This window comes from Harpia harpyja, chromosome 1, assembly GCF_026419915.1.
Source record: "Harpia harpyja isolate bHarHar1 chromosome 1, bHarHar1 primary haplotype, whole genome shotgun sequence".
NCBI lineage: Eukaryota > Metazoa > Chordata > Aves > Accipitriformes > Accipitridae > Harpia > Harpia harpyja.
In genome coordinates, this window is record NC_068940.1 from 108,012,998 (window position 1) to 108,039,917 (window position 26,920).

Below are 26,920 nucleotides of genomic sequence, written 5' to 3' on the forward strand. Positions count from 1 at the left end.
TGAGCAGGAGGTGATGACCTTCTGATCACAAAAGGTGATTTCTCAGAAAGACATCCCAGGATATTTAACTTTTTTCCTTCTCCTCAATGTCCACAGTCCAATTTTACTTTCAATGTAGATGAACACATGCGCATACACCTACACCCAGAGGAGGGGCTAAAATCCCTTCATTTTGTTGTACAAGTAAAGAAACCAATTTTCAGAAAATTCAGTCCCGATTTTTCTAGACAGAGGATTTCTCACCATATAGCACAAGTTCTAAGGTTTAAACTAAAAGGGTAAACTTTGATTAGCCTCTCATGAAATACTATATTCTGTATTCACATATAATACTATGGAGACAATCTCCAGAGTTCCCTTCCAACCTCAGCTGTTCTGTAATAGTCCACTTGGTTTCACTGATCCAAAGGCCAGGAAAAAACCTACATTCTAAAATATTAACATATAAACCATTAGTTAAGTGCATGTACCATGTTAAAATAGCTTTCTTTTAATAAAGCAAATTGGAGGGTTTAGCTACTTAAACCTCTGCTTTACTGTCAAATAAGATGATGAAAAAGAAAACAAGAAAACTGCAGTTCCAGAAAAGGCAGGGCATCAAAGGCATCTACTAATTGGTATTTTAGTTGCTATGAGATGATTAGGGAAATGCTTTGGAGCGTGGATCCCAGCAAGACAAAAAAAGGCATAAGAAAAAAAACCTGGATTTAAATAAATAGCAGGTTTTATCTGCATGTAAGTGGTCGATATTCAGACTCTAAATCAAGAATATCTTTTAAAACACATTTTAAAAAAAAAAGAAAAAGCCATTTTAGTGAAAAAAAGATGTGGCAAAACCTTGAGTGTTAAGACCCCAACACATGAAGCCCAACACGCGTTTTAAATTGGCCCATGTGAGGCGTCCCCCGCGAGCTTCTGCTGCGCTGGGTGCCCTCGCTGCTGGCGAGCACCGGCGCTTGGTACCCGGTGGTCTGGCAGGAACGCCGTTACTCAACCACCCTTGAGGAATCACGAGATGAAAAAGGACCATGAAGTTAAAAGAAATGGCAAGATTTTAAATAGGCATCAATCATCAGAAGGCCTTACCATAGTCTGTGCCGGGAATAGGAACTGGTTACAAGCTCGTAAGGAGCTCTCACCTACGTGTTAAAGCCAGAACGAGTATTTTTTTCACAAGGGCAAAACTAGTTGAGCCCTGAAGCGATACACTTACTAATTAACCCTAAAGCTCAGAAATAGATGATTTTATTTTCCAGGGATCATATCCTGTGCAACATTCCCATGCAAAAGGGAAAAGGATAATCTGCAGCCAACAGTACCCTCTGATACTTCAAATTACAGTCTGTTAGATCTAAAATAACTCATCCGAAAGGGCAAATAATTACATGCAAGTAACCAAAGCCTCTGGAAACACACATTGTTTGTCTAAAACCTTTCCCACACCCAGGCAGATTTCCCTGTGTCTTCAGAGAGGGAGCAAGGTGGCATTTGAGGACCCTAAACAGATAAGATCTGGCAAGCCCAAAGGTGATGCTGCTATACCGCTCTGAGCTCTAACGTAGCTGCACCAAGTTCAGATGAAGGGTGGACAATAGAGAATAAAGCAAAAAGCTTGGAAAAAGATTTAGTTACTCTTACAAACTACCATGGGTACAAAAATAACACATTTACTTGGTGCTGATGCCCATAATCTTATGTGTGCAAGTCCTGCCTGATACCCAAATCAACACTAGACAAAGGGGATGCTGCAAGATGACAGAGAAGAGGGTATAAATAAATCACCCTCCCCCATACCCTCCCATCTTCTACCTCTTCACATCACCAGGGCCTGTCTGGGCCCAATCGGGGTTTTTTGTTTAGAAGAGACCCAGGGGGGGTTAAACACTTGCCCAGAGTTGTCTCCTTTACGAGCAGCTTTGCCAGACGTAGGGAATGCGACATCCCTCCCCCTCCCTCCAAATTACGCCAATTTGGCCATAAAAGAAAAAAGCTATCACAGAACCAAATGTAAGTTAAAATCTAAAATTGCTATAGGCAAGAAAAAAAAAAAAAAAAGGTAAAAAATCAGTTATCAGTTACCTTTCTGTCAAGTACACATTCTCCTCAATAAGGTCAAAGTAACAGGGCATCTTTCCTTGCTTGGCAAACTCCTTCCAGCGTTGGGGGTCTCTGAAGTCATCCATGATACACAACCGACCGACCATGGAGGAGTCCTGCGGTGCCGACTCCACTTGCTCCCCCTCCGGTTTCACCTTCTTCTTCTCCCTCGACTCCACGTCGCTTTCAGAGTCACTCTCCAACTCCGGGCGTCTTTTTTTTGGTGGACCTCGTTCTTTCGCATCGTTTTTTTCCAAAACCTTCACCTCCTCCTTCTTCTCCCCACCAGGCACCGGCTCCTTGGTTGAATTGCTGCTGATCTCGTGTGCCTGCACTGAGCCTTTTTCTTTCTGCCCGGGCATCTGGCATTTACTCGAGGGGCTGGGAAAACGAGGCTTGCAGTCATCATCCCAACGGTCATCCTCGTCGTACTCCTCATGATCCTCCGTTAGAGAATCCGGTACTTGCCCTTGGATTCGTTCATAATTAACTGCAGAAGGTCTGCTAGCAGATCTCACATCCCAATAACCATTGCCTTGCCAGTAACTCTGAGAGCCGCCGTACGCTCCTGAACCCGGCTGGTAAACGTAGCCCGCGTAGACCCCGAAGCTGCTATCTGGCTGCTGGTAGGTGCTACTGGGCTTCTCCGGCTGGGAAAAGTCCCAGCCCAAACCACCCAGATCCTCTGTTGTATGAAAACCATCCAGCCTGGAGAAGTCTCCGAGGCCAGACTGGTTAAGCCCACCCTTCCCCTGCCTACTGTCTGGCTTGGAAGAGCTCATCTGGTGTCGGGATTTATCGGTGCTTTCAAAACATTCCGGCAGACAAAACGGCTGCTCGTCTTGTCGGCCAACCGGCCTACCAATGGACATCAGCTCCTTCAACATTATCCTCTCATCTGGGTTGGGTCTGCCATGGGAGTCTGCCATTAGGTCTGCCTGACTCGTACTGTCAACGCCGTCACTCTGAGGCTGGCACGGATCCAGCCGCAGCTCCTCCATCTCCTTCCTGCTGAGCTCGGTAGAAGTTGCTGGACTCTTCTCCATCCCTCTAGGAGAACATCTGCTCTCTACTTGTGGACCACCTTTACTCGCCATACTCTCTGATCTCTCTTCGTAGTAGGGTCTACTGGGCTCGGGTCGTTCATCATCCCAGTGGTCGGAGAAGCGCCTGTTGCCCTGGCTGCTCCGTGAGGAGCCAGGGCTGCTCTCCTCCATCGCAATGGTTGAGTTCTTCGGAACGACCACAACAGACTGCAGCCGTTTCCGTGGCATGCCGTCATCAGAATCCGAGTCTTCCGTGTCACTGTCTTCACTGCCCCCCTCACTGTCGCTCTCTCCTGTATCAGAGTAATCATCGTGGCCAGCAGGAACAAATTCAGCGGCGTTGCCACTGCTGTCGCACGTCGGGGCTTGAGTTACCGTCTCCATTTCTTCTGCAGTGACAACGACATCACAAGAGGGAAACAAGGCGTCTGGAAAAGCCGAAGCCACCAAGGGCTCGTTTCCCTCATCCTTCTCAGCCAATATGCTGGGACACCGAACTCTGAAATCATCTGGCCCAACTCCCTCGGTGGAAACAGCACTTTCTTCCACGACCCTTCTGCTGCGGTGCTCCAGCGGCACTTCCGAATAGTACGAATGTTCATCTTTGAATGATGGCTTGCCTTTTGCCAAACCAAGATCAACGTGCTGAGTATCCAACTCGAGCATCTCTTCGGCTTCCGAATGCTGGAGCAGCTCCTGGTATCCATCTGGTGGTGGCACATCCCATTTGGAAGAGACGCTTCCCTCTGGCACGGGATGGTCTGACCTGAGCCTTGGCAAACAGCCATCCTGGGAGGGATCCCTGCTCGAGCTCTCCACTGCCAGGCTAATTTTATGGGAAGGGTGACCGTGCTCATCGTCACAGGCAGACTTTAAGTGGTGATCCTCCGTGCTCTCGTAATCGCACGTAACCGTCTGCGGCTCTACCTGCACGTCCAGAAAAGTCTCGGATGTAACTTTTAAATCTGCTGGTTCTGCTTCGATTTCAACTTCCGAATGATACAAAGCAGGGGTGGCATCGTCTGAAATGTAGCAAAAAACTGGTTCTTTGGTTTTGTCACACGGAGTCACCTGATCATCCAGCTTCTTAAGTACAGTTTTAGTATGATCTACATTCACGACAGGCAAAGGGATGGCTTCCCCTTGCTGCTGCAGGACTGGAGCCTCCGCTTGCCTAAATAGACTGTTGCACTCACTGGACTGGACCCGAGAATCATCTGGCTCTTGCTCTTGAGACGCATACGTGCTCTCAAACCCATTAGATGGCAAAGGATATGACGGACTCATCTTCACGACAGGCAACGCTTCTGACCGACACAGGCTATTGTCAGAAGACATGGTGACATCCTCTGTTTTGGAGGCACTGGAAGTTGCCAAACCATCAGCCCTACCCTCTGGGGAACCATTTACACTCAGCTCCATGGGGAAACATGTTCTTAACTGATCGTGCTTTATCTTTAATAAAGTTTCTTGTTCCTTAACACTGTCATGGCATTCGTTTCCTGTAAGTTCCTCGGACTTTGGGTTAGGAAAACCCACTTTCGATTCGTCTGCCTTTTTAAAAGCCGGCGAATCGTTTAACTGATTTAATGGAGAAAGTGTCTTTTCCCTTTCAAATTTTTTCGCAATGGACACCCTGATCTCATTGCTTTTTAGACAAGAGGTCTCTAAATCTAGAGAATTAGACTGCTGTTTTATTTCTTCGATCGATTCTGTACAACAGAAAGAACTCTTAAATTTATCAGGCTTTGGTGCAGGGGTCTTTGAAGGGGTGGACTTATAACGGGAGGAATTCACATTACTGTCAGGCTTAGAATGGGATGTCCCCTTTCGATAGCCTAGCTCATCAAGGGGAGAGCACCTTTTGGTTACTTCACTTTCTGAAGTCCTTTTTGAATCTCTATCTGCTTTCGAAGAAGACCTTCCTCTCCTCTCCACATCGGCATGAGACAACTCTACTTTGCTGTCCCTGTCCGACTTAGAGTAAGAAGTCCTCGAGTCTCTGTAGGAGGAGGAGGAGTGGGACGACGTACGCCTCGAGTCGCTCGATCTGGAATGTGTCCTCCTGTACTCATCCTCCGAGTCTGAGCTCTCTCGCGCCCTGTTGTCAGCGTACGAACGGGAATATCTCGACCTTTCCCTGTACGGGGAGCTCCGATGGTATCTGCGGTCGGATTCGTAGTAATGCGAACGCTCTGACCTCGAGTAGGAAGAGCTGGTTCGGGAGCCCCGATCAGATCGGGAACGGGAATGAGACCGGCTTCGCCTTCTCTCTCTGTCTGACCGAGAGCGGGAGGATGCATACCGCGAATCTCTTTCTGATTTTGAATAACTCGAGTACTTCTCATCCCTGTCCGACTTGGAGCGTGAGGAGGACTTCCCCAAGTCGTCACCTCTGAGGGATGCGGAGCTTCGTCTGGGATCTCTCTCTTTTTCCGTACTGGATATCTTCAGCTCATGTGACCGCTGGCTGGAGGAGGTCCTCACCGAATCTTCATCGGACTCGGAGCCCAGCAGCGTGCCGTCGGACTGGGAGAACTTCCTCTTTGACCCCTGCCTCCGGGAGCAGAGGGGAGCACCCTTCGAGCCATCGGAAACCTCATCCTCTTTCCCAATATGGGAATCTTCCTTCTGTGGAGTTATTTCCGTCTGCTCGGGCATGTTTGGAGCTACGCGTTCTTCCGAACCGCGCGATACCACATCCTGCTTGACGTCTGGCTCCAAAGCCTCCTTAGGTACTGTGTGGCATGGCTCCTTCAAAGCAGGGACTTCAACTTCCACGGGCGGCGACAGCAACAGTGTTGACATCAGCGTTACCGGCAGTTGTGGCAAGGCTGCTGCTGTAGGAACAGGCATGGATGCTGCTGGCGACACCGTCGGCAGAGGGGGAGGCGGGGGAGGCGGTGGCGTTGAGGGAAAGTTCGCGGCCAATGCCACCGGTTCCGTTACTGGTGCCACAGCCGGCGGCGGTGGCGGTAGCGTTGCTGCTGTAGCTGGTGGAGGTTTTGCTGTGACATTAAGTAAATGTTTTTTAAAATGGATCTTCCCTAATTCTACCTTCGGTTTCGGAGGTGAAGACTCCTCAGCTGAACCAGCGGCATCCCCCAGGTCCATTTTACTTTTGGGGTTAAAGTCAGTCTGAAGGGGTACTGCTGGGGAGTTCTGAGTTTCATTTTGTTTCTCGTTTCCAAGACCAGTCAGAAATCTATTCGGTAAGGTTTTCTTGGTTAAACTAAAGCTGAAAGAGACCTTTTGTCTTCCTTGCTCCTCAAGGTTAACCTTTGTTTTGGTGCCTTTGGGCAAAAAGCGACTCGAAGCAACGCCTTTGAACACAGGGCCTTTGATAAAGCCAGCTTTCTGCACAGTTTCAGGCTTGCCCTGCAAAAGAAAAACAAGATGCATTAGAGGAACTGTTTTTTGGATTTTTAACTCTGTTCTAGAGGCACACTGAACAATTTTCTTTTACCTGGTGAATTTTTCATGACGATAAAATAGAAATTGATGCCCTGGGATGGAGTCTGGGATAGCATAGCCGCACTGACTTCTGCGCCTGGCTCTCTCTTGAACAGAATCAATTACCCAGCCATTTCCAGTTTGGAGCAAAACCTCCTTTGGGGTTTGGACTGAGGCTTTTTAACGGACTTATTAATGACCAAACTGAAAGTCCTTTTTTGATTTAATTCTTAGGTTTTTTAAAAAGAGATAGTGTTCAACATATGAAGTTAATTGAAGAGATAGCACCCCTTTATTTGTGCTGTTTCTGTGGTCCCACGCTACAAAATGTCCTGCATTTTTAAGCTTTAAGTGCATTTGTTTTCACGTCCCAGGAGACTGCACCTGGATGCATTTAGCTTCAGCATGAATGAGACTACCCAGAATTACAGCAGCAGTTTTAAGTCCTGTCCTTTCCCACCTCCTGCCAACAGCCTTATCTCAACCATTAGTAATTCCTAATAAGTTTCCAGGCTCAGGGGTACATCAGTATTAATATAACAACCTCCAAGAATTCCCATCAGGACCCACTCATGCGTGATGACAGTGTCACTTCCACGCCAACCGACTCTAATACGCTCCATGCACATCTCACCAGAAGCTATCCGCTGTCTCCTGCCCAGGATCTCACTCACCACCTTGCAGTGAGGACCGTGCTACAGCAAGTCCGTTTGTTTTCGATACTAATGAGCTGAAAGTCATCTTCTCTAGGACATTAAGAGCTCAGGATCTCCACCAAGAAAGCTGCTGTGCCAGCACTCGCAACCGAACCCTGGCTTTGGAAATGGACCAAGTCTAGAGCAACAAAGCTCCTTCCACGTGGGAACCTCTTACCTTACAGGATGCATTTATCCAAGCCTGAGATTAGCAATTTTCAGAGCATAAAGCACTGTATGTTTACCCATCTTGGCACTTCTCCAACTATTTTAAAGCTGAGGGCTCATCTATGCAAAAGCTGTGTCACAGGAGTGCAATCCCTAAAGATAAATATTGTGGCACCGTGGTAAAAGGGTGTTCTTGTCAATAGTCTTTATCCCCATAAATCCAAATTGCATTAGTGTAATTACATTTTGTGGGAGAAGCAGAACTCCAATGGAAACAGTTGTAGCAGTATAAAAATTGTTCAGAGCTGGGTTTTACTCCCATAACTGTTGCATGAACACATATTTGGCAGCAGCAGCGGTTTCCCGCAACCCACTGTGAATTATTACGTACTTTGTTATCCTTTAACTTTTGTAAAACAATGCATAGTTGCTCAGGCTAAAGGCACCATAGTAAATTATTAAATAAGACGTTGGCAGAATGGAAACCCCATCCCATTCTATTTGCACCCTTGGACATCATATATACAAAAATATCCTCGTTTTTGATGAAACACATGGGGTTTTATTTGAATTGTGAAAACCATGTCACAGTCTCCACATGACTAGTCTTGGCTACCCAACCCACCACCATGTACACATTTGATCTTTGCCAGCAGATGACTAGCTGCATTCTGGAAAAAATGGGTGCAAAAAATAAAAAGCACTCCTTTTAAATGGGTGTTATTTATATGGGTGTCATTTCATGGGTGCTTTTAAATAAGTGCCATGGCTAAAAGGGCACCCAAACAGCAACCTTGAAAAAAAGTGCATGTCCACACACTTGCCCAGGAGCTCTGAAACACACTCCTCTCTCCAGGACTGTCTCACAACCATCTCCAGAAAGTCATGCCGAAAATGCTACCCATTTTCAAAAGGATCCACACATCAGAAGTGACCCAGAGACTAATACACAAGTGTATATAAACTAATTCATAGAAGAATAAAGGACAAAATCAAGTGTCCAGCCCATTTGATAGGAGTTTCTACATGTCTGAATGCTACCGAGACCACCCTCCCGTAGGACTCTGGGCTCAGCCTCCCAAAGAGCAAGGGAACATCATTTTTTGGGTTTGCTGGGTCAATTATTATCCCTACATGACCAGAAATTTTTACCCCAACCTGTGCATATGTCTTGGGACAATGGAAGAGTAAGAGAGCAAGTTCCTATCTTCAGCCATACCCTGATATCTAATGGAAGGAGTCTCCATAAATCTGAATCCAAATTCTTATCAGAGACTGCATTCACCTATTATACCAATTATATATAAAAAAAATAATAAATGTGTATTTTAAAATACAGTAAATACAGTGCATCAGCATTCCAAAGTTTTCTTTCTTGCTAGAACTTTTGTGAAATTATTTTATGTGCAAAATTCACAGCTATGGAAATGTGCCAATGTTTTGATCAAAATCTTTTTAACTTCAGGCACAACAGATCTGAAATCCCAGCTCACACATCAATAACGGGGTTTGGATACATCCACCTTTACACAAAACACAGGACCTGAAGGCAAAAAAAGGACCTGCTAAGCTTCTATTCCTCCCCTTTTCAAAGTCTGTTCAGCAGAGATGATACATTTCAGAACAAATGTTTCACCTTCATGTGCTCACCCTTCCAGGGATATTTTTTTCTTAAATAACACCAAGTTTAACAAAACATGACTTACAGAATTTTAAACATATTGCACAGGTAGCTTTTGAAATTTAATAGGTAGCAATTACTGGCAAAAGCTCTCTAGAAGAGGAGTTCTCCTTCCTTTAATGTTTTACAGAAAGGGAACGTTCCCCAAAATATTGCTGTGGGTATTTTACAGAAAGAAAAAGGCAGTAAGAAACTCACTCTGCATATTCAGCAGAGATACTCAATGACTGAAGCAGCACTGTTCCTGCAGTTCTCAATTCACTGGGAACATAGGGAGGACACACAGTATGTTCACCAGCACAACCAGAGCAGATACGGTTTTACAGCATCAAAAATTATTAGCAGCAGTGGTTCCTATGCTGGGATATTATAAACTGTTCCAGTCCCTCCAAGTTTTCTCCTTTGCCCTTAAATTCATTTAGTCACACACAGCAAAACTAATTATTTTTACAGATGAAGTCCTTAGATAATCATCTTCTCACAGTGCAGAAAGAACCATCTACCTACACCGAATGACTCAAGGGCACCACTGCGCTCTGCTATCGCATCCTTGTGTGTAGATGGCAGAAGTGGTATTGAAGGCGTTTCCCTTCTTTCCTGGATTTAACCACTGAACTAGAGGCACCCCAGAATAACATCAGTTTGCTCTATCTGGACGCTCAGTCACTCTTGCCTCATGAAATCTATAGGTCAAACTAACCAGGTTGGGCTAATGCATGTCTCAGGAGCTACATCAAGGAAGGAATCAGTTTTACTCACCTCATTTTCTTCTTCTCTGTTGCAATCCAGCCGAGAAAACATGCAAAAGAAAACATAAGAAGAAGGTGTAAACATCAGGCAGAAACAAGAAACGTTAACATCAGAAGTCTGGCACTGCAAATGGGACGGACCCAGGGACACAGAGTGAGGGTAACAACAACCGCACAAATAATCCTGCTGCAAGAGATGCCCCTACCAACGTCACCCAATGGTCAAGCAGACATACCAACCACCTCTGAAGGGGAACACGGCATAGTTTTGAAGCTCAAGAATTTCAACGCTGAAAATTTTGCACAGACTTTGACAGAGCAAACCTTTTTTGAGCAAACTGCTGGCTTGGTGTTATCTTCTGAGGGTTTGCAAACCAGCAAGAACCTTATTTCAACAGACACTGCAGAGGTAACGCAGCTATAAAAAAATCTCGAAAATGAGACGTAGAAGCTGAATTTGGTTTTCTTTCAATTTTAGTATTTTCCTTAGCAGCCCAGAAACAGTGAAAAGTATCTGTTTCTCTCATCGACAGAAATGAAAGATACTTACAAACGCCTTACTGCTGTATGTCCTGCTATGGATCTGCAGCCCTGGCTATCTGCCATGATGCTTAAACTTAATTAATCAGTACTTTGGTAGCTAGCTGCTCAACAATGAATTAATTTGGAGCATTACCTTGATCCCAACCAAACCTGCCAATGCTGAGCCAACAGGAAAGCCCAGCTTTTCTTTGCTTCCCTAAGTTCTTCACTCCAATACCACGAAAAAAGTAGTTTCAAGAACACAACTACTGTTACCAATATGCCTCAACCAAGATGTCAACAGCTCATCTGTCTTTATCTGTTATTTCCTCTACTAAAAGTACAAAAGCACTCTCCAGTGCTCTAACCTTGATGTTTGCATGCAGACAGCCTGTTCCCTGCCCACCTTACAGATACAGGGGAAGTTTTCAGCTGGACTTTTCCTAAATTTTATCAGCTTTTGAGCCATAGTTCAGCACTGTTGTGGTGACGCAGCGAAAGATTTCTTGCAGAAAAGGTTCACAGATTTCACTTCAATCCTCAGCTAATCGAGAAGTATCAGTTTCTGGAAAAGAAACCCAAAGCTCTCGGTTTCTGCATAACCCAGGCAGGGACCCGAGGCGGTGAGAGCACAGCAGTAACCACCTATTTCTCCATTTAAACCATCATCAACAGAGAATTAGGAGCAACCTGCTAGAAAGACCTATCACCAGCAGTAATACACTCCTGCCTCTACGAAGGCTCACGTCCAATTGATAAAGCTTATTAGTAGGCTATAAATAGTTCTTAGAGCAGCAAAAACGGTTTGTTTTCATTGAGGAAGCATAAGCCATGATTTTAAGCAAGCTGTGGAGTACATGAGGGCACATATGTGATTTAACGGGGTTAAGCACGACATGAATTCAAAATACTGGTGATGCAGAGGAGGTCAGAAGTCCACTAAGAACAGCACTTTTGACACAAATTAGTGCCTAAAAGGAGGTTTCATTTTTAGGATTACAGAAAGTGGAGTTTTAGACTTCCAGGACAACACCATTGTTGACAGTCACAGATTTTGAGTGTTAAGTGCAAGTGTTTACAAGGGGTGAGAACAGTACTGAGGTCTAGTGCAGCCAAGACTCAACATGAGCATAGAACTCGATGAGCTTAAGGGTCTTTTCCAATCTACATGATTCTGTGCTTCTATGAAGATTTTCAAGACATCCATAACCAGACGTGTTGTGATACAGCACAGAATAAGAAACAACAGCTGGTGGTCCTAAACCAAAAAGAAATAACTGTCTCCCTATACATAAGAACACAGATTTAAGTAGCTATATATTGGGAGACAGGTAATGAAGTTTAGTATTTATAATTAATAGCCTGCTGCAAGAGTAAAGTAAGTAATTCCTCTTAACAATCCATTTTTGCTCTTGTTGCTGAAACATTGCATAAAACCAGTATTAAGCTAAAATGCTGGCAAGTACACAAAGTAGAGGTCTCCAAAAACCAAAAGCTAAGAATGAAATTTTCCCTTCCAAGAGGGCATGCCCACATAACAGCAGGAATCATAGCACAATCCAGGCCAGCTCTAAGCTCAAGTCCTGCTCCAAGCTGGCAGCCACAGCAGCAGATTTCCCGGACACAACGCCAGGTTGGTAGAGCAGCCTCAGCATCTGCCACCTCGAAAGAGCTGCTCCATGAAGGCAGACAGCAGAGCACCAGCTTCCGTACAGGGGGGTCAAAGCAGGCAAGAAAACTACAATACACTGACGGGGAAAAAAAGCTAGCTGAGATCCTTCAAAACCCAGAGAAAATCTTGCAGGAGAAATTGAGCTGCTTTACGAAATGGGGGATCTTGCTGCTCTAAAGCCACTCGGTAGTGAGACTTGTCTGCCCTTGTGAGGGAGAAATTGCTAGAATTTGAGCAGCTGAAAGGGTTGCAAGTGAGAAATCAAAATATTAAAGGAGAAAACAGTTAAGAAGGCACAAAATAGAAGATGTTGCATGAATTAAACTGGTTATTTAAAATAAAATATGTAAGAATGAAGCAGATATGACATTACCGGTAATGTACCTTGTATAGTCCTAGATGCCTACATGAACAATTTAATTTCTACTGGACAGAAAAGTATTTCTTCTCAGAGAGGGAATAGTAGCATTCTCTCTCTGCAGCTGTATTTCAGCCAGTTATGGCCAAGCGCTTTTCCCTCCTGAATTACCCCTCCGTCGGCAGCACAGAGTCATCCCACCTCGCTACAGGTGCCCTCGCACAGGTTAGCCTTAATGAAGGAGGTAGCTGGCTTGGGTTATGGATCCCATTTCCATTTACAGCTTCTTCCTTCGTCCCAGATCAAAAAAATTTAAATAGATTTCCAAAATTAGTGAACGCGTTGCTGTTCGCTCGAAAACCTTTTGCCAAATTCCTCCCACGCTGGGTTTGAAGTTACATAAAATCCCCACATTACAAGTCTGAGGAAGGAGCTGGCACACAGGAGACTCAGCACAACAAGAGCATACACGAGCTGGGGATCCATCCAACTACACAACCCGTAGGTTTTCCAGCAGGTTTCCAGCCCCAGAGGTTTAGAGCAATCCCACTTGTTTCCCTCCAGCTGCACCTTGCTATCTGCAGGTACATAAAAGGAAGACTGTTATTAAAATTAGCATTGAATTAATGCACTTGATGGCTCATTTCTGTGAATGTCAAGAGAAAGGGTTTGTTAAAACCCAAAATAAAACTCAAAGCAAAACTGAAGACATCTACAAAAAAGTGGTTAATAAATTAAAAAACAACAACAACAACAAAAACCAGGGAACTGTACCATCTTTTATTTGTCTACGGCAGCCCTGTGTATTAGTATTTAAAAAAAAAAAAAATCAGTCTGCCCCTTTAAATAAAATTTAAAGAACAATTTTGCCTTTCTGCCAGTTAGATCTGATTAACTAATGACAAATATCGGTCAGGTGAGAGCAAGATGTGCTTGCACACACCCCACAAACGCACGACTGCACCCAACAGCAACCACAGCAGCAAGTAAATCCCACATCCCCACACCATACAGAGGAGTTTGTATTTGCAGGAAAGGCTTTTTTAAGGCTATGGACCCACATTTCTACCAAAATCCTTTTTATTTAAAATTTAAAATAAAAGCTTTCCTACTCCTGGAAACATCCCAGGTTAGTTACAGGCATATCAATAAAAAATAAGGTTGTATTTTAATTCTGAGGTTCAGCAGCTCCAGCATTTCTGAGATGCTTAAACAGCTTGACTTGAATGAGACTTCTCTCCTTTTTAAGATATAATCCACACCGTAATCTGAACTATATGCAGGCTTTGCTTATGCTAAAAAAGCAAACAAAAAAAAAAAGAAGCCTCAGGCTTCTGAAGTCTAAATGACAAATGCTGGTCTGCATTAAGACAAAACTTGAAGAGTCTCATCTCCCGTATGTCCTCCTCTTTTTTTTTTTTTTTTTCATTTTCTTCTTCTTAAGAGAGAAAAACCTGGAAGCCTAAAGCTCTTCTTATCTAAACATCTGCAAGACTAACAACCCTGCAAGCCTAAAAAGCCCCATCCTGAGCAGGCACTCAGCTCACCTTGCTTTAAGCTGACAACAGGGTATTGTGCAGGCATTAGCACAGATCCATCTGAAAGCCCACCTACCTCAGCAATTACCTTTCTTTCTGAAGAAAGGAAACAAAATGCAAAACCTCAGCACTCTACAGGAGGAAATCCCAACCTCCAGACTGTTTTGCTTAGGCCAGGTTAACCAGAAATGTCCTGCCAGCGTGGGGATGCAGATGGAGTACCATAGCTGCTCATGGATCCAACCAGCACCTAACACCACGACCTTCATCCACAGCACCAGGGCTAAGCAAACCAGAAGGAAATACAAAGACCTCGGGTGGAAACTTGCAGTTCCAGCATGATCCTAAAGCCAAAAAGGAAATATCTAGGCAGATTTCATCGCCGGCTGGGCAGTGATGGAGGGCTGCACCTCTAAGCTTCTGCCGCCGCCGTGCACCACGACACTGTGGGTGAAGTTCACTCGCTGCTGCTCTCATTCAGCTCCTGCCACCCTCAAAACGGAATGATTTGATTAAATACTTACAGGTCTGAAGTGCTTGGTTTATTAGTCTCTAATGTGGCCGGCTAGAGATAAAAAACCTGGATAAACGTGCAGCTGTCCCTATAATTAACTGAAATATGGTGCTAAATTGCTGCAAAATCTTTTGTACGGAGCACTGTGCTTTTAACACCCAAATGTGTCCCTGCTCCCAAAAATACTGCACAACAACCGGATAATGTACAACCAGAAAAAAAAGCAGGGAAGTTAATAGACAATCCTGCTCCTTCCCCCAAAAAGCTAGACAGAGGAAAGGCTAAAGCACACCCAAGAGGGAGGAAAAAAAAAAAATCACTAACAGTATCAAACATCTTATTTAAACAGAAGCTTGAAACCAAGCCAAGCTCTCCAGAAAATGAGGTCAAGGTAGCTGTAAGCATATACCTGTCCCTGCAGCACATCCCCCAGATCCAGCTCTCCCATCCCCTGCTTTCCTAAATCAGCATTTGCTGGCTTATACAACATTTTCTCTGGGTTTGGAGTTGTAAGTTTGGAGCAGGGGAAGAGACACCATTTCTCCTGTGCTGAAATATGAAAGACCAGAGAGGACTGAACACACCAGGAAAACAAATAGCTGAATATACAAAAAATAAATACTTCTTCTTTCATTTACAAAAATGATAAGGGCTGAGTGAGTGGCATCCTGCATAGTCACAAGTATGCCAGAAACGGATTTTTCTTTTAACATAGATTATGGGTTATTGGTGTATGGAGTCACCTGTAATCATTGGTGACCGCTCCCTCCGAATACGCCCCCCCGAAATGAACTTTATAAATCAAGAAACACCCCAGACATGAGCCATTTCAACAGCAGGCATGAAGAAGATTAAGAAACTCAACTGCTGTAGCTTCTAATTCAGGCCAGCCCAGGCTCCCATTTCTCATCAGGCTGGAGGAGAGCCACTGAGAACAGATTCAAGAGGCATTACAGCACAATATGGAAAACTTATAGCGCTATAAATTTTTACTACCAGCATTTACACTCCGTTCTCCACAGCTGGGGAAAATATAGGCTAAAAAAAAAAAAACTGGCATGAGGTAAAATGCCTGTTCTTTGCCAGCTTCTGCCCAAGCTATGAATTAAGCCCTGGGTCTGGCGGAGCCTGTGCAGACCCTTCCCAGGGCAGGTCCACCTGGCAGCAATCAAACCCTAAAGAGAAGGGGAAGAAATAAAGGGGGAAAGGGATGATTTCTGAAAACAATCTGCTTTTGCTGCTGCTCCTCTTGCAAAGGAAAATGGGTCAGAGAAAACAGACGTTGGTAGGAGCATGTGAAAAGCCACAGGTTGAGGGTTTGGGGGTTTTTTTTGGCCAAAGCTTCATTTACTAACTATTTAGCTATCTGTGTGTTAATAATATTAGCGTTTTAGAGAAACTATTATCTTCTGCTTCAGGAAGAAGACCTGGTTAAGAAGAAAACAATTTCCAGTGGTCTCCAGTCTTTTGCTCCAATAAAAGCATCACAGGACCCTGCTCCTTCCCCAACACTGCCCGGGAATTCCCAAACTCACCACCACGCACGCAGCTCCTGCTCTCCCCTTTCTGCTCAGTGCCAGGGCACGTCTAAAGAAGAAATTAAGTTTGAAATCGTGACAGCAATCATCATAAGCAATACTGTTCCCATGGCAGCCGGGCAAAGGATTTACCAACAGAGCACCAACACAGTGAGGGAAAGGACGTGGACAGACTTGTGGGCTGGGACGGGATGGAAGAGCAACGGTGCCAAAAAGAGAGGGCATAAATCCACAGCTTAACTCAAAACCACGGCTTCTGGCTCAGTACCATGGGAGCATCGGTCCTTGGAAAGCTTCCTCCTCCTCTCGGAGCAGGGAAGGAGAGATTTCATCAGCAGCTTTTAGAGTTAGCATCCTCCCACCAACAAAATTTAAATGGGATCACTTTTCAGGTAATCCCTGCCTCAAAATCACCTCCTTTTGACAGGATCAGGCACAAACAGCACGAAAGAAAATGTTTCACATATACAAACTGCATTTTCCCTACCTGATGCAATTAACTCCTAAAATGCATGCACACCCCTGAGCCATCTGTCTGTCCAGGGCTGCAGTTGCCCCTGGAGAAGGATGAGGCTGGATCTAACACAAACACGGTTTATCACCTCCGACTTTTCACCTCCAGCTCGCAGGCAGAGGAAGATGTAGGATAGTTTCACATCGCTCTCTCCCCGTGGGGTACCACCCGCAGGATGGACGGACAGGAGTTGCACAAACCCCAAAATCCACATTAAAAGCAACAGTCCATGGCAGCTTTACAAACAGGCGCAGGGCACTCCAGGCCTCAGAGCACACCGCTGCTTGCAGCGTGCAAGGCAAGGTCATTATTTCACTAATCATTTTCACCATTTCATTCAACAATTTCTAACAATTGAAAAGGCTGAAATTAAAACCTCCTTCCTACAGCCAGGGTTCGGCCAGGCTTAAAAGCTTGGGGTTGGTTCCTAGCTCTGCAACAGCCCGTGTGTGACCCTGAACAAGTCACTAAGGTGGTTATCCCCATTCCCAACTTTTTTTTTATCTGCCCCCCCATCCCACCTTTAATTATTTCCAGGTTCTTCAGGCTACAAGCATTTTCACAGATCTACATACAGTGTTTGCAGCAGCAAGGCCGTAACGCTGGTTTAAGCAGAGGCACCACCATGGTACAACCATACAACAAGGCATTTCTCCTACCAGCACAAAACCGCTTTTAGGACTAAACTGGTGCTACACATCCCGGCTACCCCCACCGCACATCCTGGGGGATACCGACCCTGCAAGCCAAAATTGCTTGCCACCATGAGAAGCAGCAAATATCTTATAACGCTCTGCTGCAGATTTATAGCCTCTGAGTTCATTAACAAAAGGAGTGAAAGCAATTGCCAGACTTCTGCAAAATTCCCTCTCACGTACGGCGTCTGCCTTCGTAACCCAGCGGGAATCGTCACGTTTGACTCAACTGCCGTGGCACAGCATGTGCAGGCACTGCCAGGTCAGATGCTGGTAACGTTTCTAGGCTCAGAGGGAAAAGGAATTACTGGAATTAGTAGAAAGAAACAGTTTGGTTTTTTAATTTTGCTAAAATCCCACCCCATGCACTCACCGGGCTGCACAAAAAAAGTTCAGCATGTGCTGAACTAAACTGCTCTAATTAAGTTAAAAGATGTTTGATACCAGGAAAATAGTTTCAGTATTTAAATCCTGCTGAAAAGCAAGAGGCTACACCCAGCTTCCAAGCAATACCAACACTTCTCTAAGACGCTCCTCTGCAGCGACAGGGGAGGCAGAGGAAGGCGAGGAACCTGAATTTTTTAAAAAAATAATAATCAGAAATATCTAAGCTGACTTACAATCATTAAGACCAGCGACCAGCACAGGGCTTCACTCTTGGCAGAGAAGTCCGCCGCATATCTGCTGGCCACGCAGAGACTTTGAGGCTTCATCTGACCCGAGCAATGGCTCTGGGGAATTAGGTCTGTGTGCTAAACAGGGGGGAAAAAAAAAAAACAAACCCACAAGGCAGAAAGGCAATGCCCCTCCCTCGGGGGGCAGGCACAAGGCAGGGAAGGACCCCCCCCTTCCCGGGCAGCCCCCTGGCTCCCAGGCAACCCTCAGGCTACACCACGTCTGCATTTCCAGACTGGGTAAAACTAGGGGGGTTTCTACCCCTCCTTCGCCTCCCTGGCCCATCAGTGGCAACAGATCTTCAGCAGGTATCATCGTGCCTTGCATGAGCGAGCAAATTCCTAACCTGGCCTTATCAAGGCATCACCAAGCCTGCACGACAAATACCTGCCCTGGCACTGCAGGTCACCTTTGTCTCCTAAAATGCCTTGCAAATACAGATTTCTCTCTGTTTCGGACTGCAGGTTGGGCTTGCAGAAGCCTACTTGCTTCAGCAGAAGGCTAACCACGCCGGTGGCCCCGCTGATGGGAGACGGGGAGGTCTCCCACCATCCCAAGAGCCTGGTGTCAACTGGGTGAGGTGGAAACATCTGCATTGCCCAGGCTGGGACGCAGTCGGATGCGTGCCACCCGCAACGCCTGGCGTGGAGACGTGTCACCTTAGCGGTCCCCAGCATCCCCTTCTCCCCAAAGCAGAAAGCAGGCAGGAGCAGTCCTGTCCCGTGCATCCCGAGCAGGACGGGTTCTCAAAAACATATCCCACAAGCTTCACACGCAGGTAAAAACATTAAATTTTAGTGTACTTTTTCACCTTGAGTCGTCATAGCAAGGTTACCTTATAATTCATAGACACGCATACAACACCAAACACTCCCATAATTCACCATCCTGAAGTCTCCATTCACAAAATGTCCCCTCCTTACCCCAAACTCACCCCAAGTTTAACAAGAAGACACTTTCCAATAATCAGGTGTCCCTAAATTCAGACTTCAAAGGGTAGAAACTGCAACCTGCACCATGCACCCTGAAAAACTTTGTCTCAGTGTGGTAAATAAAACGCTGCAACGCCCCAGCCAAGCTTAAGGTTGCTGCTTTAACATAAAATCCTTAACATATTTATTTCTTACGCAATTATAGATGAAGTTTAATCTTCTATTACAAAACCTGCCGGGCAGGTTAAGTCAGCAGTGGGAGACATCTTGGGAGCCGCTCTCAATTCAATAAAAGAAAATAAACCCAAGCTCTCTGCAACACCAACTCCTGGAGGATCAAGTGCTTTAAATCAAACTATTTTAGTGAGATTAAACCCAGCCTAATACGGCAAGAAGAAATGAGAGCTAATGAGTGAAAACCTGCACCCTGCTATCACTGTGCAACATCGCAGCCAGTTGCTGTGGCAATGCTAAACACAAGGTGATACCAGGCAGGGAAATTAGTGTAGGAGCAGATAAATTCAACTCCCTTCATCCCCCTTTATAGCAGAAATTTGCAATAAAAGTGCAAGTTGGGAATGGGCTGTGCAAACAAACTCCAAGCACTAGGCTCTCAAGTTTTTTTCTGTTGGACATCGATGCTACAGAAGGCTGCAAACGATAAAAATAATTGTTTTCTGCTAACTCAGAATGACACGCTTTTTATTTCTAGCTGCAAAACCTCCGCTGATGCATTTCAAATAGGAAGGCAATAATGCAATTACAACGTGATGCTGTGGAAACTGTAAAATCTTTGAGCAATGGTGGGTAAAGCCAGCAGGAATCTGCATTTGGTCCTGAAAACAGTGCTTCAGATAGAGTATTGCTCAGGCTCCAGCTCATTCTCCAGACCCAGCCCGACACCTCTTCCTCCCACATCAGTATTTCAGGTCAAATTTTGACTCCTGGCCCTTGTTTCTCTTGAGTTTCAGATTCTGCTCTACATCAGCCCCCAGGCTCTCAGGGAGATGCTCTGGGGGATGATAGCCTCTGGGATGGATCCCAAAAGGCTGAAGCTCACTGGAAAGGGGCAGCTGCAGGGATGGATCATTTTTATGGAAGTTTACCAGAAAAAAAAAAAAAAAAAAAAAAGAGAAAATTCAGGAAAAAAGCCAAGGGAAAAAAAACCCCACCTTTTTCAGCAAGTGTCCTACCAAACCTACAAAAACCAGAGCCACACTTTGACTTTCTCAAGACTTTTTCTCAATGAATCCTACCAGTTCTGGCAAGGAAAAATGAAAACAAAGTGTAGCCTGGAATGATGTAAAACGGAAAAAGCATCACTGCTCCTGATGGCCCTGCCTGCGGGGTTACGTGGCTGTGCCGACGCAGGTGTCGAACCACCAACAATGATCGGAGCCTTTGGACAGCAGCATTTCAGCTCCTAATCGCTTCCAGTGGCACCGAGGAAGTTGCACCAAAGCAGCTTGCACAGCTCTACTGGTACACCACGGCTCGTCTCATTAGCAAATCTAAATAATCACCTAAATAATAAAATGCAGCCAGTCTATTAATTGGGACGAAGGTCAAATACATATGGCAAACATATTAATTTTTCTTTAAGTTTCTGTGTCTATTACAGACACAAAAATAGGTGTTTATAAATCCTCTCTCCCTGTCTAAATATACACACAAACAAATTATATTTAGAATTACGTCAACAGATCTCTAACACAGGACATCGAAGGAAGGCTGTCACCTATCCACTTTAAACCCACTTTGAGCCATTGCAAGAAAAATATTAAATTGCAGAGGGGAAATTAGAAACAATTAAGACAAGAGAACCATCTGAAAGCCTTCTCCTTTCAAAAACCAGGGATTTCTCTGCCTCTTTTCCGAGCGATCAACAAACCGTAGTATTTAGGAGAGCTGAGTTTATATATTAGCTGCTCTTGAATATTAAGTGTGGAGTGTGTAATTATCTGTGCACGTGTTCAGGTGACTAAAGGTACATGGAATGACTTGGAACTCAAAATATATAGCCTGGGTAGCCTACAGCTGCTAAATTTCCTCATTTTTGAGAAACCCAACTGCTCAAGCACACCCTCCCAGGGAGGCATCCCGAGGCCGCGACTTTCCCTGTCCCATTCACACACGTCATTCCGTCTTTAATCGCCCCACCACCGATCCACAGACCTAAAACACTGAAAACCAAAGGAGAAAAGTGTTCGCAGAACACTCACACACAGCCAGCTCCTGGAAAAACGCACCGTTTTCCTATTTCTAGGCATCTCAGTTGGCAGAAACCACAGGCACCTCAACCGCTCAAAGCCAAAATGTGGACCTTTCCCCACACACACTTTTTTAATCTCCTCTGAAGCTAAACACTGCAGATCTACCCTGCCTTTGCTGCACGCTGCGTTTCTGGACCACAAGCAGATGGAAAAGGAGGAATGACAGAGCGGTGGGTAGAGGCTGCACAAGAATCCAGGGCAGAAGGACAAGCCAAGAGGTCCTCCTCCCTCAAAACCCAACAATGATAAGAAGACCCAAACTTGGGTACCAAAAAACCAGGGAGAAGAAGACTTCTCCAAGAGCAAAGCTACAAACCTCAGGCTTTGTTTTTAAGAGAACTGGGTGACGGTACCAAAAACGTGCTGGGGATAGAGCAGGAAAAAGGCAAGAGAAGAGCAGAAAGGGCAGCACTGCATGGCATCCACATCTCCTTCCTGGAGATAAACGACCTCATTTAATTCAGCTCCGCTGCAAGCAACCAGCCTCAGAAAGTTTGGATCCAGCTGGGAATTGTCCTAAGACGACATCGAAAATAATAAACCCAAGTGAGAAATTTGTCTGATAGCTTACTGGCCAGCCAGGCGAGCAGGTGAAGGTCTCCTCTCATTGACCAAGACAAATTCAGACATATAAAGAGAATTTTCTTTAAATAAACTGGCTTTTCAGAGACACTAAGGCTTAAGCATGGAGATGAAAAACCCTCAGGTACACTCAGGCAGCGAGAGCCAAGTTTCTCACCCCATGGGACCATCATTAGTCTCAACAAAGGGGAGAAGCGTTCAAAGGGAAATGCATGTGTAAAACCGAGCCTTTCCCTTCCATTAGCATCTCCCTGATGGATCAGAACAACATACTCGAGGACTCGAATTTGGGTATTTAACCACAGCACGTTGGCCAGGAGCTTCTGCCTTGTGCCAAGGGCACCGACGTTACCAATCGTTTTCCCCAGAGAAAAGCAGAAAATAGAATCCAGCTGCCCATGGGAAGCAAAAAATAATCAAGTCCGAAAGTGACACGAACACTGAACGGCCCATGAGTCTCCACAGCTGCAATGCACATTAAAAAAAACCCCGTAGTAATAGTCACAACCAAAAACCTGAAGTTTTAGACTGTTTGAATCCGTATCAAGTCACATTACAAAATCAACAGGGTGTTCAAATGCACCGGCCCTAAACCTGGACCCCACCAAAACACCCACACGCACCACCAAGCCCCACCAGCATCCCCAGCCTGCGGAGATGAGGGACAGTAGGAAGACCATCTTCCCCCAAAATGGAGCTAAATTCAAGTTGGGGAGGTCGTCCTTCAGCAGAGCGCAGAAGAAACGGATAAATATATTTCAGCCATAGGGTGTGCAAGGGAACCTGCTGCAGCACCTTCGGTTTCCATCATAATGCGCAGACGTGAGCTAAAGAAATCCTCGGGACTCTCAAACTGATCCGTCACGCCGCGTGCAACGATCCCACCAACGTGTCACTTGCTTTAGAGGGTCCTCCACCCTCAGTACGCAGCAGCCGGGGACGATCTCGGTGTCTTCTCGAAGGAAGCGCTCGCTCATCCCAGGTTTGGCTCTATCAGCTGCACCACTACAGCTCTAGTAACGGCACAGAGAGATGAAATTTCTTCTGCTCGCAGCCTACAATACAAACATCCATCAAGTAGGTCCAGTTCGGCGTCGGGCAGCTCTACAGAGAAGCTGCAGACCTCACATGGAGCTTGGTGGCGGCTCCGAGCTCAGGGCCTCAGGCTGACCCCAATTTCAGCACCCAAAGAGGTGAAGCGAGCTGGTTTTGCTGGACGCTGAAGTTCTCAAGAACCTGAGCTCTGGCTGCCGAGTGGGACGCAGAGAGCGACCGACCAGGCAAAAGCCGGCCGGAGTTTCTCTGCTAATAGGAAAACTCTGGTAAACGCCATCAGCACGTACTCAGGTCACCGGTAGTTCAGCTCCCCGACTCAATATCCCATCTCCTACAGCCAGCGCAGAGCTCCATCTCAGCAACAACGACGCCCCATCGTTGGAAGTGTTCAAGGTCAAGCTGGATGGGGCTTTGAGCAACCTCATCTAGTGGAAGACGTCCCTGCCCATGGGTTGGACTGGATGATCTTTAAAGGTCCCTTCCAACCCAAACCATTCTGTGAATAATTCCCATGAAAAATAAGGCCGATTTACCAGGCTCCGCTTGCATCACCGGGCTGCAACCAGCGCTCTCCCAAGCCCCCACGTCTCGCAGCAGCACAACTCCAACGCTACATGCTACAAAAGCAACTCCTCCAAAAAACAAACCGTGCACATCCCTCTTCATTGCACCCCGCAGCGGGTACGAGACAGGGGAAAGCCACCGTCTCCGGCAGCAGCAAATGTCCTGCAGCCATCACGGTTTGTTTTTAATTGCGCTCTCCACCGCAGCAGCCAACCACACTTTGGAAATACCCAAGCAGTTCCTGGGACGTGCCGTACGGTGCATTTCTAATATCGCGACATTCAAGAACGGGGAAGGAGACGATGAACCACGAGGTACCCTCGCCTCTGAAGAAAACCATCGCTGAGCTACTGCAAATAATCATTTCCTCAAGTTAAAAGCACACGCGCTGGGAAGAACACGTCCTAAATAAGACACGCCACTAACAAAGCGGCGAACGCGACTCAGACGCCAGGCTTCAAGGCAGGCACGGGGAAACAAGGCTCCCAACAACATCTGAACACCTCCTGACAGCTTTCAGAGTCCCAACCAGGAACGCGCTCCCCAAGAAAACCCCAAAGTCAGAGCAATAAATTAGTGTTTCTTTTAAAAAGTCATTACAGAAACCGCTCTGGCTTCTTTCAAGAGCCCAGGTTTGCGACACTCGAGATTGTTTCAGACGACAAGCGGCAGCGTGATATAACCCGTACGCTTTTAACCGCCAAGCTCGGTGCAACGCCTGGTTTGACACCAAATGCCACGCGCCACCCCAGCCCCCGGGGACAGGATCCCTTGCGCTCTAAACTAAAAAGGTGAAATACCTAAGTTAGGCTAAAACTTTTTGGACGGATAGTAGAGTCATTTGAACCCAGAGGGTTGCTCAGGATGGGACCGTCGCTCCCCGACGGGGTTAAGCTCACATAAACCAGGTGCAGGGCTTGCTCCAGGCTCTCCAGTCCCGGGAGAAAGGCAGGAGCCACATCTAGCAAAAAACAACCGGATTCAAAATGAAATCCTCCGTCTCTCGCTAATTTTAGAAGGTTCGGCCGCAGGCATTGTTTCAGCTGAAACGGATCCTCAGCTGCTCCAGGTGGGCACAGACAGAACTCGCAGCATTCGCTCAAAAAGGTTTGCTCTGTCGTCCTTGCTCAAAACATGCCATTTTTAGCTTTGCCTCCAATCCAACCATTGCCCAGAGGTGTTCTACACGCCAGGTGTCTGCCTCCTTCCACCCCAGAGCCGGACGCACGTCGGGGATGCCGCACGCGCAAAGTTTAGGAAGCACCCGAATCCTTCGCGAAGGAAGTCTAAAAATGTAAAAATAGCGTTCAGAACCAACAAGAAAGGGGCGGGGGGAGAAACCCCACGGCTACCACCAGGAACTGAATGCCTTGCTTAGAAGAAGCGATAAAGCCAGCGGCCCTGGCGTGATGTCGCGGGGGGGGGGCGGTTAGTGAAAATCCCCAGCGGAGAGGAGAACCAGAGTTCACCGGCCATTAGGCTGCTCTCCCCCCCTTTTGCCTGGCTCCTTCCTCCTGTCAGAAAATGGGGTCAGGGCAGGGGCCGACCCGGGGGCTGTTGGAGGGAGGATGGAAGGGGTGAAATAAAGCCGGCACTCCGTAACTCCTCCGCACACCGGGAGGAAAAACAAACAAAAAAAAAATAAATAAATAATCATAGTAAATAAGGTGCGGAAAAATGGCCCCCCGGGGAGGCCGGGACACGTCCGCACTCGCCGCCCGGCCTCCCTCCGCGGGGCGGGCGGTACCGCGCAGCCCCGCCGGGCCGGGGGCCGGGGCCCCGCCGCCCGCAGGGTAGGGTTAAAGCCCCCGCCACCCCCGGCCCGGGCCGCCGGCAGCGCCCGCCCGCCCCCCTCCACCCCCACCCCCGCGCCGCCCGGCCTCCGCCCGCCGGCGCCCGGCCGCGGCGCTCACGCAAGGCCGGGGACGCGCGGCCTACCCCAGCCGGCCGCCGCGCCGCGCCGGGCCCCGGAGAAGGGAGGAAAGGGGCAGCGGCGGCGGCGCCCCGGCCCCCCCCCCCACACCACCATCACCACCACCACCACCACCGCCGCCGCCCTTCCCCCGGTCCCGGCGGCTCCCCGCAGGGGAGGGCGGCCCGGCGCGCCTCGGCCGGGCCCGGCAAGGCCTTAGGCCGCGGCGGCGGCGGCGGCGGCGGCGGCGGCGGGGGGGGGGGTAGCGGCGGGGGCGGCCGCCGGCGCGGCCCGCGCTTACTCCGGGGTGGGGTGCTCCGGGTCGTAGAAGTCCCCCATGGTCGGGCGGCCGCCGTCGGGGGCAGGCGCGGCCCCTGGGGCGGGCAGGGCCGCGCCGCGGGGCGGGCGGGCGAGGGGGGGGGGGGGGGGGGGGGGGAGGCCCCTCTCCGCCCTCCGAGCCCGGCGGGGGCTCGGCTCCGCCGCCGCCGCCTCACATCCTCCGGCGGGCCCCGCGCTGCAGCGGCCGCCGGCGGGGCCCCGCCATCCGCGCCGTGCCCTGCCCCTGCCCTGCCCGCCGCCCGCCGCCGAGTCCGCCCCGGCCGCCCGGCTCCTCCCCGCCGCGCCGCCGCGCCGACTGCCGCTCCCCCCCGGGCGGGCAGCGGCACCGCCGCCGGGGGACGAGGCCGGGAATCTCACCGGCGTCGGCACGGGGATCGCCGCGGTGGCGCGGCGGGGTCAGCCGCCGCACCGCCGGCATCTCCTCGGGGCGGCACCGGCACCGGCACCGGCATCGGCGGGATCGGCACCGGCGTCCGCCGCGGGACCGCCGGCGTCGGCCGCGGGATCGGCCGCGGGGGTCATCGGGATCGCCCCCGGCCGCACCGGGACCGCAGCGGGATCGGCCGCGGGATCGTCGGGACCGCAGCGGGATCAGCTGCGGGATCACCGGGATCTCCTTGCCATCACCGGGACCATGCCGGGATCTCCCCGGGATCACCGGGATCTCCCCAGGATCAGCCACGGGATCACCGGGACCACACCAGGATCAGCTGCGGGATCACCAGGATCTCCTTGCCATCACCGGGACCACACCAGGATCAGCTGCGGGATCACCAGGATCTCCTTGCCATCACCAGGACCACGCCGGGATCAGCCGCAGGATCACCGGGATCAGCCACGGCATCACTGGGATCTGCCACAGGATCACCAGGCCCACATCAGGATCGGCTGCGGGATCACCAGGATCTCCTTGCCATCACCAGGACCACGCCAGGATCAGCCGCAGGATCGCCACCGGGATCTCCCTGGGATCAGCCATGGGATCACCGGGATCTGCCACAAGATCACCGGGATCTCCCCGGCATCACTGGGACCACACCGGGATCAGCCATGGGATCACCAAGATCTCCTTGCCATCACCGGGACCACACTGGGATCAGCCACAGGACCACTGGAATCTCCCCAGCATCAGTGGGACCACACCAGGATCTCCCCGGGATCACTGGAACAACACCAGGATCAGCCACAGGGTCACCAGGATATCACTGCGACCACACCGGGATCAACCGTGGGATCACCAGGATCTCCCTAGGATCACTGGGACCACAACAGGATCTCACTGGGATCACCAGGATCACCAGCACCCCAGATCACCCACGACACACCAGGCTCAACCCTACGACACCG

At 48.2% G+C, this 26,920-nt stretch overlaps 1 protein-coding gene across 1 annotated transcript in view; it reads right to left on the reverse strand.

The window, feature by feature from the left end:
* Positions 1 to 25,824, reverse strand: part of SETD2 (SET domain containing 2, histone lysine methyltransferase) — a 68,967-nt gene extending 43,143 nt beyond the window's left edge. The window contains exons 1-3 of the mRNA XM_052808957.1: positions 25,536 to 25,824; positions 9,900 to 9,915; positions 2,080 to 6,521 (exon numbers count right to left, since the gene is read on the reverse strand). Coding sequence (XP_052664917.1) covers positions 2,080 to 6,521; positions 9,900 to 9,915; positions 25,536 to 25,573 — 4,496 coding nt within the window. The 5' untranslated portion in view covers positions 25,574 to 25,824. The remainder of the gene's footprint in view (positions 1 to 2,079; positions 6,522 to 9,899; positions 9,916 to 25,535) is intronic.
* Between the last annotated feature and the right edge of the window lie 1,096 nt (positions 25,825 to 26,920).